A 19,048-nucleotide genomic window follows, 5' to 3' on the forward strand; every position below is an offset into this window, starting at 1 on the left:
CTTACCCCCAATGGGGCTGCTCCCCAGGACTCAACTGTCCCTCCTGCCCTCTGTCTCTGCACTCCCCGCTGTGTCTTTCAGGGGATGCTCAGTCCATGATTGTAGCCCTGTTCCCAGTGCTGAGCTCCAGGTCCACACTCTAGATTTTGGTAGGTCGTTTCCACTTGGGAACATTGCTCAAGCACTTGCATTCTTTAAATCCCCAGGCCTAAGCCACATGTGTATTGCCCAGTCTTTCATCTTCTTGACATCCGCATCTGTCAGTTACTGCATCCTTCCATCCTTGCTTTCCAGTGCCTCCATTCTTGCCTGTTTTTATAGCTGGACACAGCTCCACTGGGCTCCCAGCCTAGATGGTTCCCACTTCCATCCATCTGATTTGTTCACATCCGATCAGCTTAGGCACCTTGATGGCTTTACTGTCTCATTTGGAGAGGTTGGTGGTTTGTCTCCATCTGCAGAACAGAGTCTAAGCATCCTCTGTCTTATCGGAAGACCGTCCAGATCCCAGTGCCTCCCTTTTCAGTGCCGCCTCTCACCTCTGCCAGCCTCCCTACAACCTGAGGCCCCTGGACGCACCCAGCTTGACTGAGCCTGGGCCTTGGCTCACGTAGACCTTCTTACGTGTCCTCTCTGCCTCTTACAGTCTTACCCTGCATTCGGGATAAGGCTTTCACAACCCATCTCTTCTCCTCCGTGGACTCTCCCTAGACCTCCCCCAGCTCCCTCCTCAGAACAGTTGTGGTGCTTACCGCTGTACTCTTTCCCTTACACCCATCACACCGCCTTGTCTTAACCTGTGACCTTTACGAGGGTGTTTCTTTTACAGGTATGAGTTTTTCTCCCTTGTGTTTGTACACACCTTTACCTCCTCCTCCACAGTATGTACACCCCTGTGATGTCCAGGTGGCATTTTTCTGCCTGACAGTTCCTGGAGGTTTGCGGGCATGGCCTAGTCACTAGGGCATGGTGTAGTGCACCCATTTGGGGATTCCCTGTTGGCAGGGGTAGAGCCTAAGCCTCCTCCGTTTCAGCTCATCGAAGGGATGGGAAACAGACAAGAGGCCCAGCTCCAGCCCTCTTTCCATTCCTCATTATTAGTACTCTGACACTTAAGGGCAGATCAGTATGGATAATTTTTTTCCTTTACTTGTCACTGCAGTAATACATTTGCAATTCTTTCAGTTAAGAGAGCCAGGCACATTCCTTCCTGGGTGTATCTAGTATTTGGATCTTGCTTTCAAAATGTAGTGGAAAAAAGAGTATCACCTAATGTACTATAACACACTCTCTCACTACAGACTTAAAATTTGATCTTAACCCAGTTTTTAACTGTGAATGTGTCACAGTTCTCGAGATACATGGCAGTTTTGAAATGTTTTAAACTAAGCTGTCCTTATCTTAGTATTGAAAGCACTCTCTCAAATTTGATCACTGCAGGGAAGAGGGAAGGGTACCGGAATGTATGTCTATGCTTGGGTGACTCAGATGGAATTTCACCAAACATCTCATCCCTAAGTCACTCCTCAGCTGAGAAGGAGCATAGACAACTCATCCCAGAGTGTAATTCTTTTTGAAAAATTAGAAGCGCCTAAAAATAGGGACCTAACACGAAAGTGTGTGCTTGACCATATTTCTCCACAGGCTGCTGGTACCATACTACTCAACCTGAAGATGCTGTGATTCTGTGCTACTGCAGTAGTCAGATTGCATTGATGAAAATGATATAATAAGGCTTATGAAATAAGTATTGCTCCAAATACGGAAGGATTATCTCTGGGAGGTTGTCTCCAGCGTTCCGTTAAAATTTGGTCAGAGTGTCTTAGGTTCATTGCAAGTGTCCTCTCTCAGTAAAAACCTGCTAGATTGCCAGGACTGGTGCCCTCCCCTTGGCTGTATGGGAGACAACCATGTTGGCTATATCCAGCTCTTCCTCTTCTGAGCCTGAGGACTTGAGCAGGAAGAATGGGTGATGAAGGGGGCAAAGGCCCTTCCAGAATTTGGAAACAAATGCCACAGTTTGCTGCAGCCCCGTAGCCTGGAGCCTGCAGTCTCCCCTTTCCCTTGTCCTTCCTCGGGGGTTGTTTAGCTGCTCAGCCAGTCCCTCTGCTCTCTCTGCATCTGGACTGATCTGGCCCATAACGCGTCCCTTTCTTGTCCAGGAGTCCCCTCGAATTCTGGTAGGTTCTTCAGCTTCCCAGTATCTTTCTACCTTCCCCGTCTTATTCCAGTTCCTACTGTCTCCCTCCTGCCTCCGAAACTGGGCATTGATCTAAGGCCAGATTATCCAGTTTTCTCCTTCTTGGCCATATGAAGTAGGAAACAGTAGCGTGGTTACTTAGCGAAGGCAGCCCCTAAGTAGGAAAGTGATGAAGGCTGAAGAGTAATGTTGGCACCAGCTGCAAGTCGGCACCATAGCCCTCCTACCAAGACAGAGCAACCAGAAACCTGTCTCAACATTCGCTTATTGTTGACAGGTCTGAAAGTGGGCATCTGGCCTCTGATTATTTTCTAGGGATTCCCTACTTGACTCAAAGAGTTTATAAACTCTTACCATACGCAACTACTCCCACCCCGCCAAACCAAGCTTGTGTTGGCAAATGTCATGAACACAAGCACTAAACTTTGCTCTGAGAGAAAGCAGAGGCATCTAGAAGGCTTGGAGTAACCAGGTTGCAGGTGTATTCATATACCCAAGGTGTGAGGAGGTCTCTCATCTCCATCTCAGAGTCTGTCTCTATAGTTTAGATACAATGGACAGATCTTCCTGCTGGCTTGAAAGTTACTTCAAGCGAATCCTAAGGCCAGTCTTCCCCTCCTGTTCACTGGTGATGAATGTCCTCTTGTCTGGAACACTGTATGTTCAGTTCCTGTTCCATTCAAAACGAGAGCTTTGTTTAGCACTTTGTTTATAGCTCAACATTCTCATTATAAGACTTCGTGTACACCTCTGTCTCTCCCTACTAGAGTGGGAGCCAGCAGAAGGCAAGGATCACATCTTATTCAGCACCTACCGTAGTGATGCCACGTAATGAGTGCTTGATAAATGTCTGTGACTTAATAATATTTGTTGTCGGAGTAGCTGAGTAGATGAAAGAATGAATGAACCAGCTCTCATATTTTCTATCCTTAGACCAATTTTAGTGAACATTCTAAAGTAGCAGGATAGGGGAAATGGAAATAACTCCCAAAGCCTCATAGGTAAAATAATGTAACTTTTAATTTGTGTTGGCATGAGTTCAATGTATTATATAGATACATATATTTAAAGGAAAAGAAATCCAAGGGTGATGCATCGTGTATGCTCCAGATTAACATGTTCTAAGTTGTCTAATTAAAGTGACTTTACGAAGTCAGAGATTTGTCACGCCTTTCTTTAATAATAAGAATGATGGTGATGGTGATGATGATGCTTTTCCTGGCCTTGAAGTCTTACTGAGATATTTCAAGTAAAAATAATTTGGTGTGTATTAAGATGACTTGGTCTCATTCACACACTGATACAGCCTTTGGAGATTCATATTTAACGTTTGGCCTTGGACATGTCTTCATTCGCGGCTTGTAGGTCTTTTGATGGGACAGAGAAAACACTCCCAGTATTTCAGTTCTTATAACCAAGGGCCACTTCTGTGAGCTGTGATTTAATTTTGTTCCTACTATGTGCGTGGTAGGAGGTGACGTTTATGCTCCAGGTACTTTGTATAAACTGCTGCTCTCAGGCACCTTTAAAGCAAAGAGCTGCATTGTTAACTTACTAGTGCCCATTTTTATTACAGTGTTATTACTTGACATTTATTAAGCAATAAGAGCACACCAGGCATTGTTAAAGAAGAAAGGGAGAGGGAAGGATGGCTTATACTTCTCTAAATTAAGGGTCACCCAGACTAAAGTGCAGTATGTTAGGTGTAGAATTTTACCTAACGAGAGGACTTTGTGTGAGCTTGAGAAAATAACATCTCTTGAGTATTTGGTTTTGTCCTAAAGTAAGTGTGATGGGAAGTTGATTTCGAGTTCTTCCAGGTTGAGTTAATGGTTTTTTTTGTTTGTTTGTTTGTTGTTTTTCTTTTTGCGGTACGCGGGCCTCTCACTGTTGTGGCCTCTCCCATTGCGGAGCAACAGGCTCTGGACGCGCAGGCTCAGCGGCCATGGCTCACGGGCGCAGCCGCTCCACGGCATGTGGGATCTTCCCGGACCGGGGCACGAACCCGTGTCCCCTGCATCGGCAGGTGGACTCTCAACCACTGCACCACCAGGGAAGCCCCTGAGTTAATGTTGACATCAATTATGTTCTGTGTCCCCAAACTCTGTATAGTTATTGCTGCTTATCCCAGATATCCTTTGTGTAAGTAATAATTTTATTTTTTTATTTTTTGGCCATGTGGCATGTGGGATCTTAGTTCCCCAACCAGGGATCAAACCAGTACCCCTTGCAGTGGAAGCATGGAGTCTTAACCACTGGACCACCAGGGAAGTCCCAATAACAGTTATTTTATCTCCCTTTTTAGAGATATAAACCTTGCTGCACATAGCCCAGATATGGCAAGGGTACCATGATATAGTGGAAGATGAAAGTTAGCCAACCTCTCTAGGTCACGAGATTTTAAGAAAGTGTATTTACAAAACAAAACAGTTGGGGCCCTTGTTCTTTGGAGATGCAGCAGAAGATGGCCCCATTTTTCTAAGTTTAGACCCTTGGTGGGACGAGCCCATGTAGCAGAATCCCACGCAGGGTATGGTGAAATTGGCAAGATACCATGAGGGTTCTCGAAGAGCGGGACAAGAGCTGCCTCCTCGGGAAAGGAAACCAGGCATTGGGGAGTCCTGTAGTGCTGAGGTGTATTGTCCACTAAGCAAGAAGGCAGAGTCATCCAGCCCCTACCAGTTTCATGTGGTCACGTGTTACTAGGTTCCCACTGTCTTGCTAGGTTTTTCCTAATGCCCTCATCATTTCCAGGTACCCAGTATTACTGAATAAGGAAGAAAAATATATTGCAAAATTGGAAAGTTTTTCATTCACCTTATATCCTGGCGTGTTTGTGCTCATATACTTAGGGAATGGGAGGCCTGTTGGTTTAAGAACAGTGCACCTGTGTGCGTAGAGCACTGTATTGTTCATATCATCTTGGATAGGTGACCAGAGGTCCCATCTTTGGGATTGTCCTGGTTTTAGGACTTTTACTCAGGATCCTAAAACCTGGGGGAAGACTGATAATGCTTTCCCCTCCCTCCTTGCATATCACCCGCCTCCTGTGGATTCAGAGGACTGAGTTGTGATACTGATTCCTTTTTCTAAAGTCACCGGTTCCCGTGAAAGATGCATTGTTGCAACCTGTTAAAAGATCAGAATCTCCTCCCCAACCCCCCGAAAAAATTAGAATTCCCCTTGTAGCGCCAACCATTCTCGTATCCACCCTGCACTCAATGAATGATTTTTGTGTCCGAGAGCTTTAGGAATTGTGGCTGCTCACTGATTGTCATTACATGACTTCTTGAGCCTTCCGAGTGGTATGAGGAGGGCTATCTCCACACTTTTCTCCCTTCTCTGAAATTACCTCTTTATCCTTTTTGTTTATATTAGAACTAAAATGATGGGTAAGTAGTTTTCTCGAAATATAAAGCTCAGACCCACCTCAAAGAAGTTTCTAAGACATGAAAGTAGGAGAGGCAGCAGCAAAACCAACAGATAGCTCTAAAACAGATAACCAAGTGGAAATGTATTATACTAGAGTCTTTTTTTTTTTTCTTTTATTTTTGGCTGCGTTGGGTCTTCGTTGCTGCACGCAGGCTTTCTCTAACTGCGGCGAGCAGGGGCTACTCTTTGTTGTGGTGCGTGGGCTTCTCATTGCGGTGGCTTCTCTTTTGCGGAGCACGGGCTCTGTAGTTATGGCTCGTGGGCTCTAGAGAGCAGGCTCAGTAGTTGTGGTGCACAGGCTCAGTTGCTCCATGGCATGTGGGATCTTCCCGGACCAGGGCTCAAACCCGTGTCCCCAGCATTGGCAGGTGGATTCTTAACCACTGCACCACCAGGGAAACCCAATACTAGAATCTTAAGAAGAGAGTTCTGAATACTGCTTATTTATCTCAGTGTCATTTTTACCAAAACATCTTCATTTCTCTTTGACCAATTAATTCAACTTATAGGAAACTCTACGAAGGAGGTCATCGTAGTGATAATTTTTGTCCATCACCATGGTGTTTTAAGCACTTAAAAATTAGAAACAGCCTAAATATGTATCTTTATTCTTTTCTGTTATTTTTTTCCCCGAAGTTTCTACATTGATCTGTCAGTGTTATGAGAAGAATACTTGGATGTATTTTATTAGCTGCCTTTTAAGTGAATATTAGCATTAAACATTGGCAAAAAAATTGTTTTACTGGCTACAGAATACCTACCAGGAATGCTTCTTTGGGTGTTGTTCTCTATCCAGATCTTTGGTCTCCAGTTCTGCCATTGAATACCGTCAACGACCTCCTTGGCCCGAAGTACCACTGTGGGATGAGGTGGGGTAGGGCGAGAAGGGCAGAGGGCCAGCTTCTAGTGCTGGTGGCAGGAGGGAAGAGACAGGGAGCCATGTATAGAGTACAGAAAGGCAACGGGAGGAGACAAGTGGTGGGATCCATCAAAAGTCCCCAATAATTTCAAGTCCACTAAACTGGATTTTTTCTTATTTTTGAGCAATATATATTTCCGTGTATCAACTTTATTCCACCTGTTCCTTTTTGGTAAGTATGTTTTTGGACAACTATTCTCTCACTTCTTTATTATGGTTTTAAGTTCCCCAGATATTTCATCTTTCTCTTAACATTTGTCATTCACCATTTCTTTTTTTTAATCTTTTCATACAAAGATAGTAAATTGTTTAAATGTCTCTTGCTGCTAAGATTTAATTTTCCTTCTTGGGTATCTTGAAATTCTGCCTTTTGTTATCTTTACCTAATGGTGGCTTTTTCCATCAGCAGGAATGAAAGCAGTCAATAAAAATCAATTGTTGACTCAATGACTATATGGAGGGTTTACCATAATGCATATTGGAAATGTCTTTGAAACCCTTTTCCTGAATGGAAGGTGCCATGCTTGGGTTTTATGGCCTCCTAATGTTAGACAGTAATCTCATTTAGCATTTTCCCAAAGTGAAAACAGTGCATTAGGACAGCATAACAGCATTGCAGATCAATACAGAGACAGAGCTTTGCCCTTACAGATTAATCCAAGCAAAATGTACCAGAGTCTAGTCCAGGAACTGGAAGACAATTATGTTGATTTCCACCCCTCTTTCCCCCATTCTACCATCTAATCATCAATACAGGTTGAAATGTGTACAAAAAGGATTTCTGAAAATGTCTGCGTTTGCGTGCACACACGCACTCTCACACAGAACAGACTACCATACAGGAAATAAAGGGCCCTGGAAGTGAGTAGTATTGATTTGTGGTGATAAAAGTATATTTTGACACCTTTCAAATTATGAATAACTCATGGACTTTAACTTGCATGACTAAATAGCTCAACCCAGGGTAAATGCTTACATATAACTTAAATTACCTCTTTCTAAGGAGTCCATAGTATTAGATGAATGAATCCCATTGTGAAGAGTCTTTTTAGAAGGAAAAACAACCACAGCATCTTCCTTGTGATGAGCACTGTGTGGGAGCTCATTCTTTATGGTCTTTTGCTGTGTGTTAATGGGGAGGGGCTGCATATCTGGTCGGGTTGCTTCTAGCCTTCTCTCCCATCTTCTTTCCCCCTGCTTTAAATCTAAGGTATATTGGAGGGACGATGGTCCTCCACACTAGGATAGCATGTAACCCTGCTTTCTCATGAACTGTTAAAGGCATTCATCATATATTTGCTGGGTTCAGCTAACCTGATGCTTGATCTTATGTTATTTAGTCCAGGAGTGTGTCTTGCTATAATCAGTTAGTCGTAGCTGTGCTTCTACCCTTCGAAACACAGCTGACTCTTTTTAGATACTGATGTTCATGGCAGGGGATCAGGGAAATCTGTGTCCGGAGACATTCACAGACATCTGAACTTCAAAACCTTAAAGCAGGGCTTCCCTGGTGGTGCGGTGGTTGGGAGTCCGCCTGCCGATGCAGGGGACACGGGTTTGTGCCCCGGTCTGGGAGGATCCCGCATGCCGCGGAGCGGCTGGGCCCGTGAGCCATGGCCGCTGGGCCTGCGCGTCCGGAGCCTGTGCTCCACAATGGAGAGGCCACAACAGTGAGAGGCCCGCGTACCGCAAAAAAACCTTAAAGCGAGTTGAAACTCCTGGGATTGGATTTAAATTCTGTTCTTAGGTGTTTGGCCAAACAGTAAGGTAATGAATGAAAGAGTACAAGCGATGTTATCTCTGTGTCTACTTTTTTAGAGGGTAGTAGGAAGTAAATTCCCTTAGCGGCCAGTAACGTGGCTTGCATTTCAGTTTTCTATTCTAGCAAAATATGTATACTAGCTTAGTGTGTTGGATAAAAGCAATGAGGAGAGAGATCGTCAGCCAGGGGTTTCCTTATTGATGAGAAATATTTCTCCTGTGTTCTCTAGGGGTTTTTCAGAACTCATCAATTTAAAATAATGCTATTTCATGATTACTATGGAAATAACAAATTTAAATTCCAAGAGAAGAACTTATAAGAGACTGGAACCTTTTGTATTAAACAAAACTAATTTGAAAAAAAATGAATCCCTAGATTAAAGTGATAGTAATATATATATTTTTCTGTGTATTTAGTCCTTATATTCCAAGTTCCTCTACAATTGTAACAAGAATATTTCATTTTTGTTTGCATAATCCATTTGCTTTATTTTATTATTATCATTTTTCAAGTGTATATTATCAGCTTTTTGGAAGCATTTATGTTTAGTAGTGCATATTCACTGAAAGCACTCTAACTAAAATCTTGAGATTTGTAAGTATAACTAGTAAAATTTTAGCTCAAGGAATTAAATTTTCTCTCCACACATTTGTATTCTCAACAATTTATTGCATGACTTCTATAAGAGGGATCCATGCCGATAGCTGAGATAACAAAGAAAATAAGATGCAGTCCTTACTTGGGATTTGCATGCTAGTAAATTGCAGTAGACTGTAGTGTAGTGCATGGTAAAGGAAGTTAATACAGGCTAGGGGGTCTCCATAAAGGGAATGATAGACTCTGCTGTGGTTGGAGAGAGCTCTAGTGAAAGCCTTATAGAGGAGGTTGCACTTCAATACTTAGCTCGAGTATTGAAAGATGGGTAGGTATTTTCCAGATACATAGAACTGGGTGAGGCTTAGGTGCAGAGCATTTCCAAAATCAAGAGCATTGGAGACAAGACGTGAAGGGATGTGTAAGAACCAAACCCTGTACATGGTCTGGTTGAGGCAAAAGACTAGGCAGGAACCTGATCCAAAAGGACCTGCCTGTTGACCATGTATTTCATTTGGAAAGCAGATATTGTCTAGACTTACTACTAGAAAGAACCTTCTGGGAGGTAGGAGTGGAGGGTGAACGTTAAGAGGCAGAGAGACCCGTGAAGGTCATTGCTTGAATCCAGGATATAAATGATTAGGAATTAATGTAATGACAGCGAGTATGGAGAAAGGACTGGACTGCAGGATATCAAGCTTTGTGACCAGCTGGAGGTGGGAACGGAAGAGAACATTGGGCCTCCCAGGTTCCTGAGTTAGCTGGCTGGGCTGAAGAGTAATTGGCCCCATTCACATGGTTACATTTGAGGTAGGGTGGGAATGCTGCCCTGTCCAGAGAGGCTCGCAGTGGTGTCAATTAATAGAACTAATTTCATAGAAATCACTTATCTTTTTTTTTTAACATCTTTATTGGAGTATAACTGCTTTACAATGTTGTGTTAGTTTCTGCTGTATAACAAGAAATCACTTAATCTTGTGTGATATCTTTCTTTAAAGGTCAAAGAAAATTATTCTTAAACTTTTTTGTTTAAGAACAACTTTTTGGGGGGGCGTTTGTAACACATATATCTTAGTTGATGTTTTATATATTTTTTTACCCTTGTTCTTTATTCCGGTTGAAGACCATTTGTCTCAGTGGTCCCTGTTTTTGTTTCCAGGCGGTATGAGTGTCATCCCATCTGTGCCGATCTGCAGGCCCAAATTCTCCAGTGTTACCGCCAGAACACCCAGCAGACCCTCAGCTGCTCCGCTCTGGCCAGTCAGTACAAGCAGTGCGTCAATCAGGCCAAACAGGTGGGTGTACAAACCAGGAGCTAACTAGGGCAGCAGAGGAATAAAAAGCCCAACGTCATGGGCACTGGGAAGGACTCAGTAGGCTAATGTGTATGAAAAAGGTTTTTAAACCAAACTAGTCGTCATCAAGAATTGCTGTCATGAGTTGGTTAAGTTTTAATCACCTTTCATCCAGGTGGCTGAAGGAAGAGTCCGTTGTCTCCTTGTGTTCCACTTGCAGAAAAAAAAGGTTTTACGTAAAGAATACCTTTTCTAGTTGCTTTGAACTTTTGTCCTCTACTTTATAATTGTGTCTTCAAGGTCACTGCCCCATATTTCTGGGCCAGTATTCAAAGCCAGCAAAGAGGAAGGATACATGTTAAGGGGCCAACAGCTTCAAGTCCATAAACAGCAAGTAGTCATGCAGAGAGTCTGGTTTAAAAAAACGAAAAGCAAACACAAAACTAAAATAAAAACCCACCATGCAAGCACCATTCAATCTTCTGCCAGTTGGTAGAGTCCAGTCAATTGGGCAGGGAAAGACAGGCCAGACATGGATCTAGGAAGCAATTTCCATCGCTTCTGTGTACCATAGCCATACTCTTCTCATGACCCTTCATATCAGAATAATATGATGATCACGGGACGTGTATTTTCTCTAATTGGTGTACTTTAGAAAGCTAATGATAAACGCTGAAGTAAATTATCAATTCTGGCAGGTCATGTAATTGCCTATCATTTAACTGATTTTGTTGGGTATAGGTTGTTCTGAGAGATGGAAATTGTTGGAAACCTTGGTTCTTTCTGCTGGCAAATTCCCTAGACTTGACCTTCTAACCCAACTAAATCTAGTGTTTGAATTACACAGCATGCCTTCCTGCAGTCTAATTTGCTGTAGTTATAATAATCCCAGTTAGTATAAATTTCTGACACTCTGTGAATATCTGATGGGAGGGCAGTATTGTCTGGATATCTGGAAAATAACAACAGTAGTAGAAAACATAGAACCAAGATTTATTAAAAACCTGTGTTGTCTTTAAAAGCCGTGTGGCTCAAGGCTTTTTTCTTTTTTTTTTTTCCCTCCTTAGCATTTATCTTTTATTTTTTCTATTTTTTTAACATCTTTATTGGATGTTTAAAATGGTGTGTTAGTTTCTGCTGTATAACAAAGTGAATCAGCTTTACGTATACATATATCCCCTCCCCCTTGTGTCTCCCTTGCACCCTACCTATCCCACCCCTCTAGGTCGTCACAAAAGGCTTCTTTCTTTTTCTTGTTTATACGGCACTTGCCTAACTCTTAGTAGTGTGCCAGGGATACCTTTCTTTTAAGATCTTTGGTAGAAGTAGTGTTGCTGATGTTAAGTTAGTACATTTTATTTGTTAAAAACAGCTTCTGATATGTTCTTAACAATCTCCAACCTTCAATTTTAATACTGACTGAAGCAGGTGGAACCTGTAAGTTGGGCTCATGGGTTTTTCTAGCTGATGTTAGTTCTGTATTAAGGCGGGGGTGGTAGTGCACATAATGGCGGAGACAAAGTGCGTGTTTTGACACTGGTGTCTTGTAACATAGGTGCCTGTGTCCACAGTGATCTGTACCGTTACTGAAGTAGCACCTGCAAGGGTGTCTGGAGTATTGACTTCATCCTGATTGTCCGGGTTGTGTTGAACTGTCTACACGCAGCCCCATGAGACCAATAGCATACATTCACAGAGCAAAACAAGAGTTATTTAACTTGTGACAAAATCAAGTATGCTACATGGTGCAACAGAGAGTTTGAATTGGGCAAATCTGAGTTTGTATCCAAGCTCTTTTATTGGCTCTGTAACCTTGGGCCTTGATTTGTCTCATCTGTTAAGTGAGGTAATGTAATTTGCAGTGTTGTGAGGATTCCATTTCTGTGAAGTATTCAATAAGTCTAAATTTTTTTCCTTCTTTCCTCAGTTGCCTTATTCTGTGCTGAAACCAACTTAAACAAATTGGCCAAAAGCGTCAAATTATTACTAGTGATTCCAAAGGGGACCTTCCGTCCTCCCCTCCCCACCCCACCCCCCTGCCCATCTGCAGCATAATTTAATATTTTCAATGAGTATGTTTCAGGTGCCTATTGTTCTTACAACTGTTACATTCAAGTATTAGAGTATATAACAGCAGCTGATATTAAAAAGATATGTCCACAAGACCTTATTTTAAACCTAAGATAGGCGGCATTGAAATGGGAAGTAACCAAGAAACAGTAACACCTTGTATGTCTGTAGATTTAGATTTCAAGGTCATTTCACATCCATTCTCTTACTTGTTTTTTATGACAACCTGAGATGTAAATAGAGATGGTTTTATTTTCACCATTTTACAGTTGAGAGAATTGAAACCCAGGGAAGTCATGATGGTAAATTTAACAACTAGACCAAGATAGGCCTTGCCATAAAAACAAATTTAAAAATACATAGTGTTTGGCTTTTCAGTTGTGTGTGTGAAGGGATATCCAGTATCCACTAATACAGAAATAAGGCAGTGAGGGAAGATGTGAACGATAATCATGAAGTGAAGGGAAAAAACTCTGAAGATCAAATGAAGTAGTCATTGAGACTGAAAGTAACAGAAAGGAGGGTGGGATTATAAAGGCCATGAGCAAAGGTGCAGTTTAGCGCTGCCCCATCTTAGGACCATGCCAAACCAAGATGGCCAGCGGAGGTTATATCAGTATTTCATGAGTAGTCACTTTTCCGTTAACATCACGGTTTCCGTATGTGTGTGTGTGTGTGAAGCTAGTCTAACCTTGTGACTCTAGCTCCGCCCCTGTTGTTAAAAGGGACTTTGGCAGGATACGTGGTCCTGATCATTTGTTGTTACAGTTCCTGACTGGTCCACAACCCCTTTTTGAGTTTCCTTGTAAAATCTAAAGAACAAGCTGGACAGGCTGAGATACTAAACACAACAACCCATTAGGTCATGTTGTCCATTTCCGGCATAGTGCAAGAGTTTTCCCTTTGGAATAATTCCAGTAGCCAAATCCATTCCACTTTTTTAAGTGACTCATAAAATTGGGCTTTCACTGGTTCCCTTGGGGCATTGTTCTCTAGACTAATAGATTTTACTGATAGGAAAATTTCCGGATATTCCTTAGCCTTACTTTTCGTCTCTTATTCATCCACTTATTCACATCAATCTTTCTTCAGCTAGTCTTAAACAGTCCTCATGGGTCAACATGAGACATTTAGACTGTTAGTTCCAGTGTATTAAGTTATGTGTTCTTCATAATGGTAAAGAAATATTCAATTGCTGTAATTATTACTTCTCAGACTTAAAAACTACTGGATAGCTATATGAGATACAGCACTTAAAAATATAGGAGGACATTGATTGATAAACTTCTGTGTCTTTTATTTCTCATATCTGCTTAGCCTCATAGCTTTCTATAAACTCCCCAAGATTGAATTACCTGTTTTTACCATCAAAACCTGATTCCCATTCAGTCTTGCTTCACGTACGTGACAGGAGACTGGAAGGGAGGGAGCAATGGGAAGCCAGTAGTACTGGCCCACTAGTGGACCAAAATGTGCCCAAGGCTTATAAAAGGGGGGTGTGTACAAAGGGCTTGCTCCCAGATCTGCATTGCCTCTGCTCCGTGGGACACCCCACTGCCCCTCATTTACTTGCAGAATCCAGCTGCTTAGGGGTAACAATTCTAAGCATTCCAGCTCTTTCGCGCCCTGCTGCTATTGACAGAAAGTTTCGGAAACTGACTGGACTCTTGAACATTCTGTGCTCGCCAAAGGCGAGAGTTTGTGGGGAATGCTGGATTGTTCTAACCTAGTCATGGTGACCTGGGCTTCATTTTCTTTTTTGGTAAATTAAGGGTTTGAACTAGGTGATCCACAAGGGCCTCACAGCTGTTATTTATGGCTGATTGTACTTCTATGTCTGAGAGCAGGCCGCAGGCCCCACGAGCACCCAGGTTCCTGAGCACATTCAAGTTAAGAGACATGGGCTGTTTGGCCCGAGCAGCATCTCTGCTCTGGTGGCCTCCAGCATTTGTGCCTCTGCTTCTTATTTTTTTTTTTTAACATCTTTATTGGAGTATAATTGCTTTACAATGGTGTGTTAGTTTCTGCTTTATAACAAAGTGGATCAGTTATACATATGTTCCCATATCTCCTCCCTCTTGCGTCTCCCTCCCTCCCACCCTCCCCATCCCACCCATCCAGGTGGTCACAAAGCACCGAGCTGATCTCCCTGTGCTATGCGGCTGCTTCCCACTAGCTATTTTACATTTGGTAGTGTATATATGTCCATGCCACTCTCTCACTTTGTCATAGCTTACCCTTCCCCCTCCCCATATCCTCAAGTCCATTCTCTAGTAGGTCTGTGTCTTTATTCCTGTCTTACCCCTAGGTTCTTCATGACATTTTTTTTTTGTTAGATTCCATACATATGTGTTAGCATATGGTATTTGTCTTTCTCTTTCTGACTTACTTCACTCTGTATGACAGACTCTAGGTCCATCCACCTCACTACAAACAACTTAATTTCGTTTCTTTTTATGGCTGAATAATATTCCATTGTAGATATGTGCCACATCTTCTTTATCCATTCATCCGATGATGGACACTTAGGTTGTTTCCATCCCCTGGCTATTGTAAATAGAGCTGCATAAAACATTTTGGTACATGACTCTTTTTGACTTATGGTTTTCTCAGGGTATATGCCCAGTAGTGGGATTGCTGGGTGATATGGTAGTTCTATTGGTAGTTTTTTAAGGAACCTCCATACTGTTCTCCATAGTGGCTGTACCAATTCACATTCCCACTAGCAGTGCAAGAGGGTTCCCTTTTCTCCACACCCTCTCCAGCATTTATTGTTTCTAGATTTTTTGATAATGGCCATTCTGACCGGTGTGAGATGATATCTTATTGTCGTTTTGATTTGCATTTCTCTAAAGATTAATGATGTTGAGCATTCTTTCATGTGTTTGTTGGCAATCTGTATATCTTCTTTGGAGAAATGTTTATTTAGGTCTTCTGCCCATTTTTGGATTAGGTTGTTTGTTTTTTTTGTTATTGAGCTTCAAGAGCTGCTTGTAAATTTTGGAGATTAATCCTTTGTCAGTTGCTTCATTTGAAAATATTTTCTCCCATTCTGAGGGTTGTCTTTTGGTCTTGTTTATGGTTTCCTTTGCTGTGCAAAAGCTTTTAAGTTTCATTAGGTCCCATTTGTTTATTTTTGTTTTTCTTTCCATTCCTCTAGGAGGTGGGTCAAAAAGGATCTTACTGTGATTTATGTCATAGAGTGTTCTGCCTATGTTTTCCTCTAAGAGTTTGATAGTTTCTGGCCTTACATTTAGGTCTTTAATCTATTTTGAGCTTATTTTTGTGTATGGTGTTAGGGAGTGTTTTAATCTCATACTTTTACATGTACCTGTCCAGTTTTCCCAGCACCACCTATTGAAGAGGCTGTCCGTTGTCCATTGTACATTCCTGCCTCCTTTATCAAAAATAAGGTGACCATATGTGCTTGCGTTTATCTCTGGGCTTTCTATCCTGTTTCACTGATCTATATTTCTGTTTTTGTGCCAGTACCATACAGTCTTGCTTACTGTAGCTTTGTACTATAGTCTGAAGTCAGGGAGCCTGATTCCTCCAGCTCCGTTTTCAGTTCTCAAGATTGCTTTGGCAATTCGGGGTCTTTTGTGTTTCCCTACAAATTGTGAAATTTTTTGTTGTAGTTCTGTGAAAAATGCCAGTGGTAGCTTGATAGGGATTGCATTGAATCTGTAGATTGCTTTGGGTAGTAGAGTCATTTTCACAATGTTGATTCTTCCAGTCCAAGAACATGGTATATCTCTCCATCTATTTGTATCATCTTTAATTTCTTTCATCAGTGTCTTATAATTTTCTGCATACAGGTCTTTTGTCTCCTTAGGTAGGTTTATTCCTAGATATTTTATTCTTTTTGTTGCAGTGGTAAATGGGAGTGTTTTTTTGATTTCACTGTCAGATTTTTCATCATTAGTGTATAGGAATGCCAAAGATTTCTGTGCATTAATTTTGTACCCTGCTACTTTACCAGATTCATTGATTGGCTCTAGTAGTTTTCTGGTAGCATCTTTAGGATTCTCTATGTATAGTATCATGTCATCTGCAAACAGTGACAGCTTTACTTCTTCTTTTCCAATTTGGATTCCTTTTATTTCCTTTTCTTCTCTGATTGCTGTGGCTAAAACTTCCAAAACTATGTTGAATAAGAATGGTGAGAGTGGGCAACCTTGTCTTGTTCCTGATACTAGTGGAAATGGTTTCAGTTTTTCACCATTGAGGATGATGTGGGCTGTGGGTTTGTCATATATGGCCTTTATTATGTTGAGGAAAGTTCCCTCTATGCCTACTTTCTTCAGGGTTTTTATCGTAAATGTGTGTTGAATTTTGTCGAAAGCTTTCTCTGCATCTATTGAGATGATCATATGGTTTCTCTCCTTCAATTTGTTAATATGGTGTATCACGTTGATTGATTTGCATATATTGAAGAATCCTTGCATTCCTGGAATAAACCCCATTTGATCATGGTGTATGATCCTTTTACTGTGCTGTTGGATTCTGTTTGCTAGTATTCTCTTGAGGAGTTTTGCATCTATATTCATCAGTGATATTGGCTTGTAATTTTCCTTGTTCGTGACATCCTTGTCTGGTTTTGGTATCAGGGTGATGGTGGCCTTGTAGAATGAGTTTGGGAGTGTTCCTCCCTCTGCTATATTTTGGAAGAGTTTTAGAAGGATGGGTGTTAGCTCTTCTCTAAATGTTTGATAGAATTCGCCTGTGAAGCCATCTGGTCCTCGGCTTTTGTTTGTTGGAAGTTTTTTTTTTTTTTTTTTGCGATACGTGGGCCTCTCACTGTTGTGGCCTCTCCCATTATGGAGCACAGGCTCCGGATGCATAGGCTCAGCAGCCATGGCTCACGGACCTAGCCGCTCCACGGCATGTGGGGTCTTTCTGGACCGGGGCACGAACCTGTGTCCCCTGCATCGGCAGGCGGACTCTCAACCACTGCGCCACCAGGGAAGCCTTGTTGGAAGATTTTTAATCACAGTTTGCATTTCAGTGCTTGTGATTGGTCTCTTCATATTTTCTATTTCTTCCTGATTCAGTCTTGGCAGGTTGTGCATTTCTAAGAATTTGTCCATTTCTTCCAGGTTGTCCATTTTGTTGGCATAGAGTTGCTTGTAGTTATCTCTTGTGATGTTTTGTATTTCTGCAGTGTCAGTTGTTATTTCTCCTTTTTCATTTCTAATTCTATTGATTTGAGTCTTCTCCCTTTTTTTCTTGATGAGTCTGGCTAATGGTTTATCAATTTTGTTTATCCTCTCAAAGAACCAGCTTTTAGTTTTATTGATCTTTGCTATCATTTCCTTCATTTCTTTTTCATTTATTTCTGATCTGATCTTCGTGATTTCTTTCCTTCTGCTAACTTTGGGGGGTTTTTGCTTTAGGTGAAAGGTTAGGTTGTTTATTCGAGATGTTTCCTCTTTCTTAAGGTAGGATTGTATTGCTATAAACTTCCCTCTTAGAATTGCTTTTGCTGCATCCCATAGGTTTTTGGTCGTCGTGTCTCCATTGTCATTTGTTTCTAGGTATTTTTTGATTTCCTCTTTGATTTCTTCAGTGATCACTTCGTTATTAAGTAGTGTATTGTTTAGCCTCCATGTGTTTGTAATTTTTACAGATCTTTTCCTGTGATTGATATCTAGTCTCATAGCATTGTGGTCAGAAAAGATACTTGATACTATTTCAATTTTCTTAAATTTACCAAGGCTTGATTTGTGACCCAAGATATGATCTATCCTGGAGAATGTTCCATGGGCACTTGAGAAAAATGTGTATTCTTTTGTTTTGGGGTGGAATGTTCTATAAATATCAATTAAGTCCATCTTGTTTAATGTGTCATTTAAAGTTTGTGTTTCCTTATTTATTTTCATTTTGGATGATCTGTCCATTGGTGAAAGTGGGGTGTTAAAGTCCCCTACTATGGATGTGTTACTGTCGATTACCCCTTCTATGGCTGTTAGTATTTGCCTTATGTATTGAGGTGCTCCTATGTTGGGTGCATAAATATTTACAATTGTTATATCTTCTTCTTGGATCGATCCCTTGATCATTATGTAGTGTCCTTCTTTTTCTCTTCTAATAGTCTTTATTTTAATGTCTATTTTGTCTGATATGAGAATTGCTACTCCAGCTTTCTTTTGGTTTCCATTTGCATGGAATATCTTTTTCCATCCCCTTACTTTTAGTTTGTATGTGTCTCTAGGTCTGAAGTGGGTCTCTTGTAGACAGCATATATATGGGTCTTGTTTTTGTATCTATTCAGCCAGTCTGTGTCTTTTGGTGGGAGCATTTAATCCATTTACATTTAAGGTAGTTATCGATATGTAAGTTCCCTTTCCCATTTTCTTAATTGTTTTGGGTTTGTTATTGTAGGTCTTTTCCTTCTCTTGTGTTTCTTGCTTAGAGAAGTTCCTTTAGCAGTTGTTGTAAAGCTGGTTTGGTGGTGCTGAACTCTCTCAGGTTTTGCTTGTCTGTAAAGGTTTTAATTTGTGCATCAAATCTGAATGAGATCCTTGACTAGAGTATACAGTTACTGTTGTAGGTTAGGAAACTGTATCAGGGATTTTCACACTTTGTTGTGCTTTCTGGCTTTGCCACTTACTAGCCCTGTGACTTTGGGCCATGGGCCAGTGAAATCATCTCTTTGTATTTCAGTGATTACCTCTATAAAAGGAGGGTGGAGGGAGGGCAAGTAATCTTGGTTGTAGGTTTTTCTCCTTCATCACTTTAAATATGTCCTGCCACTCCCTTCTGGCTTGCAGAGT

General features: G+C 41.5%; 1 protein-coding gene across 3 annotated transcripts in view; it reads left to right on the forward strand.

Annotated features, from left to right (window-relative positions):
* Positions 1–19,048, forward strand: part of CHCHD3 (coiled-coil-helix-coiled-coil-helix domain containing 3) — a 316,341-nt gene that overhangs the window by 264,299 nt on the left and 32,994 nt on the right. For all 3 annotated transcript variants that reach the window (XR_016394280.1, XM_089917385.1, XM_022580882.3), the window contains exon 7: positions 10,067–10,202. Coding sequence is in view for 2 of the 3 variants with exons in the window: in XM_089917385.1 (XP_089773511.1) it covers positions 10,067–10,202 (136 nt within the window). In the remaining variant the exon portion in view is untranslated. The remainder of the gene's footprint in view (positions 1–10,066; positions 10,203–19,048) is intronic.

The sequence above is a fragment of the Delphinapterus leucas genome, chromosome 9 (assembly GCF_059928025.1).
Source record: "Delphinapterus leucas isolate spDelLeu-1000000601 "Yukka" chromosome 9, BTC_Dleu_Yukka2, whole genome shotgun sequence".
Lineage (NCBI taxonomy): Eukaryota > Metazoa > Chordata > Mammalia > Artiodactyla > Monodontidae > Delphinapterus > Delphinapterus leucas.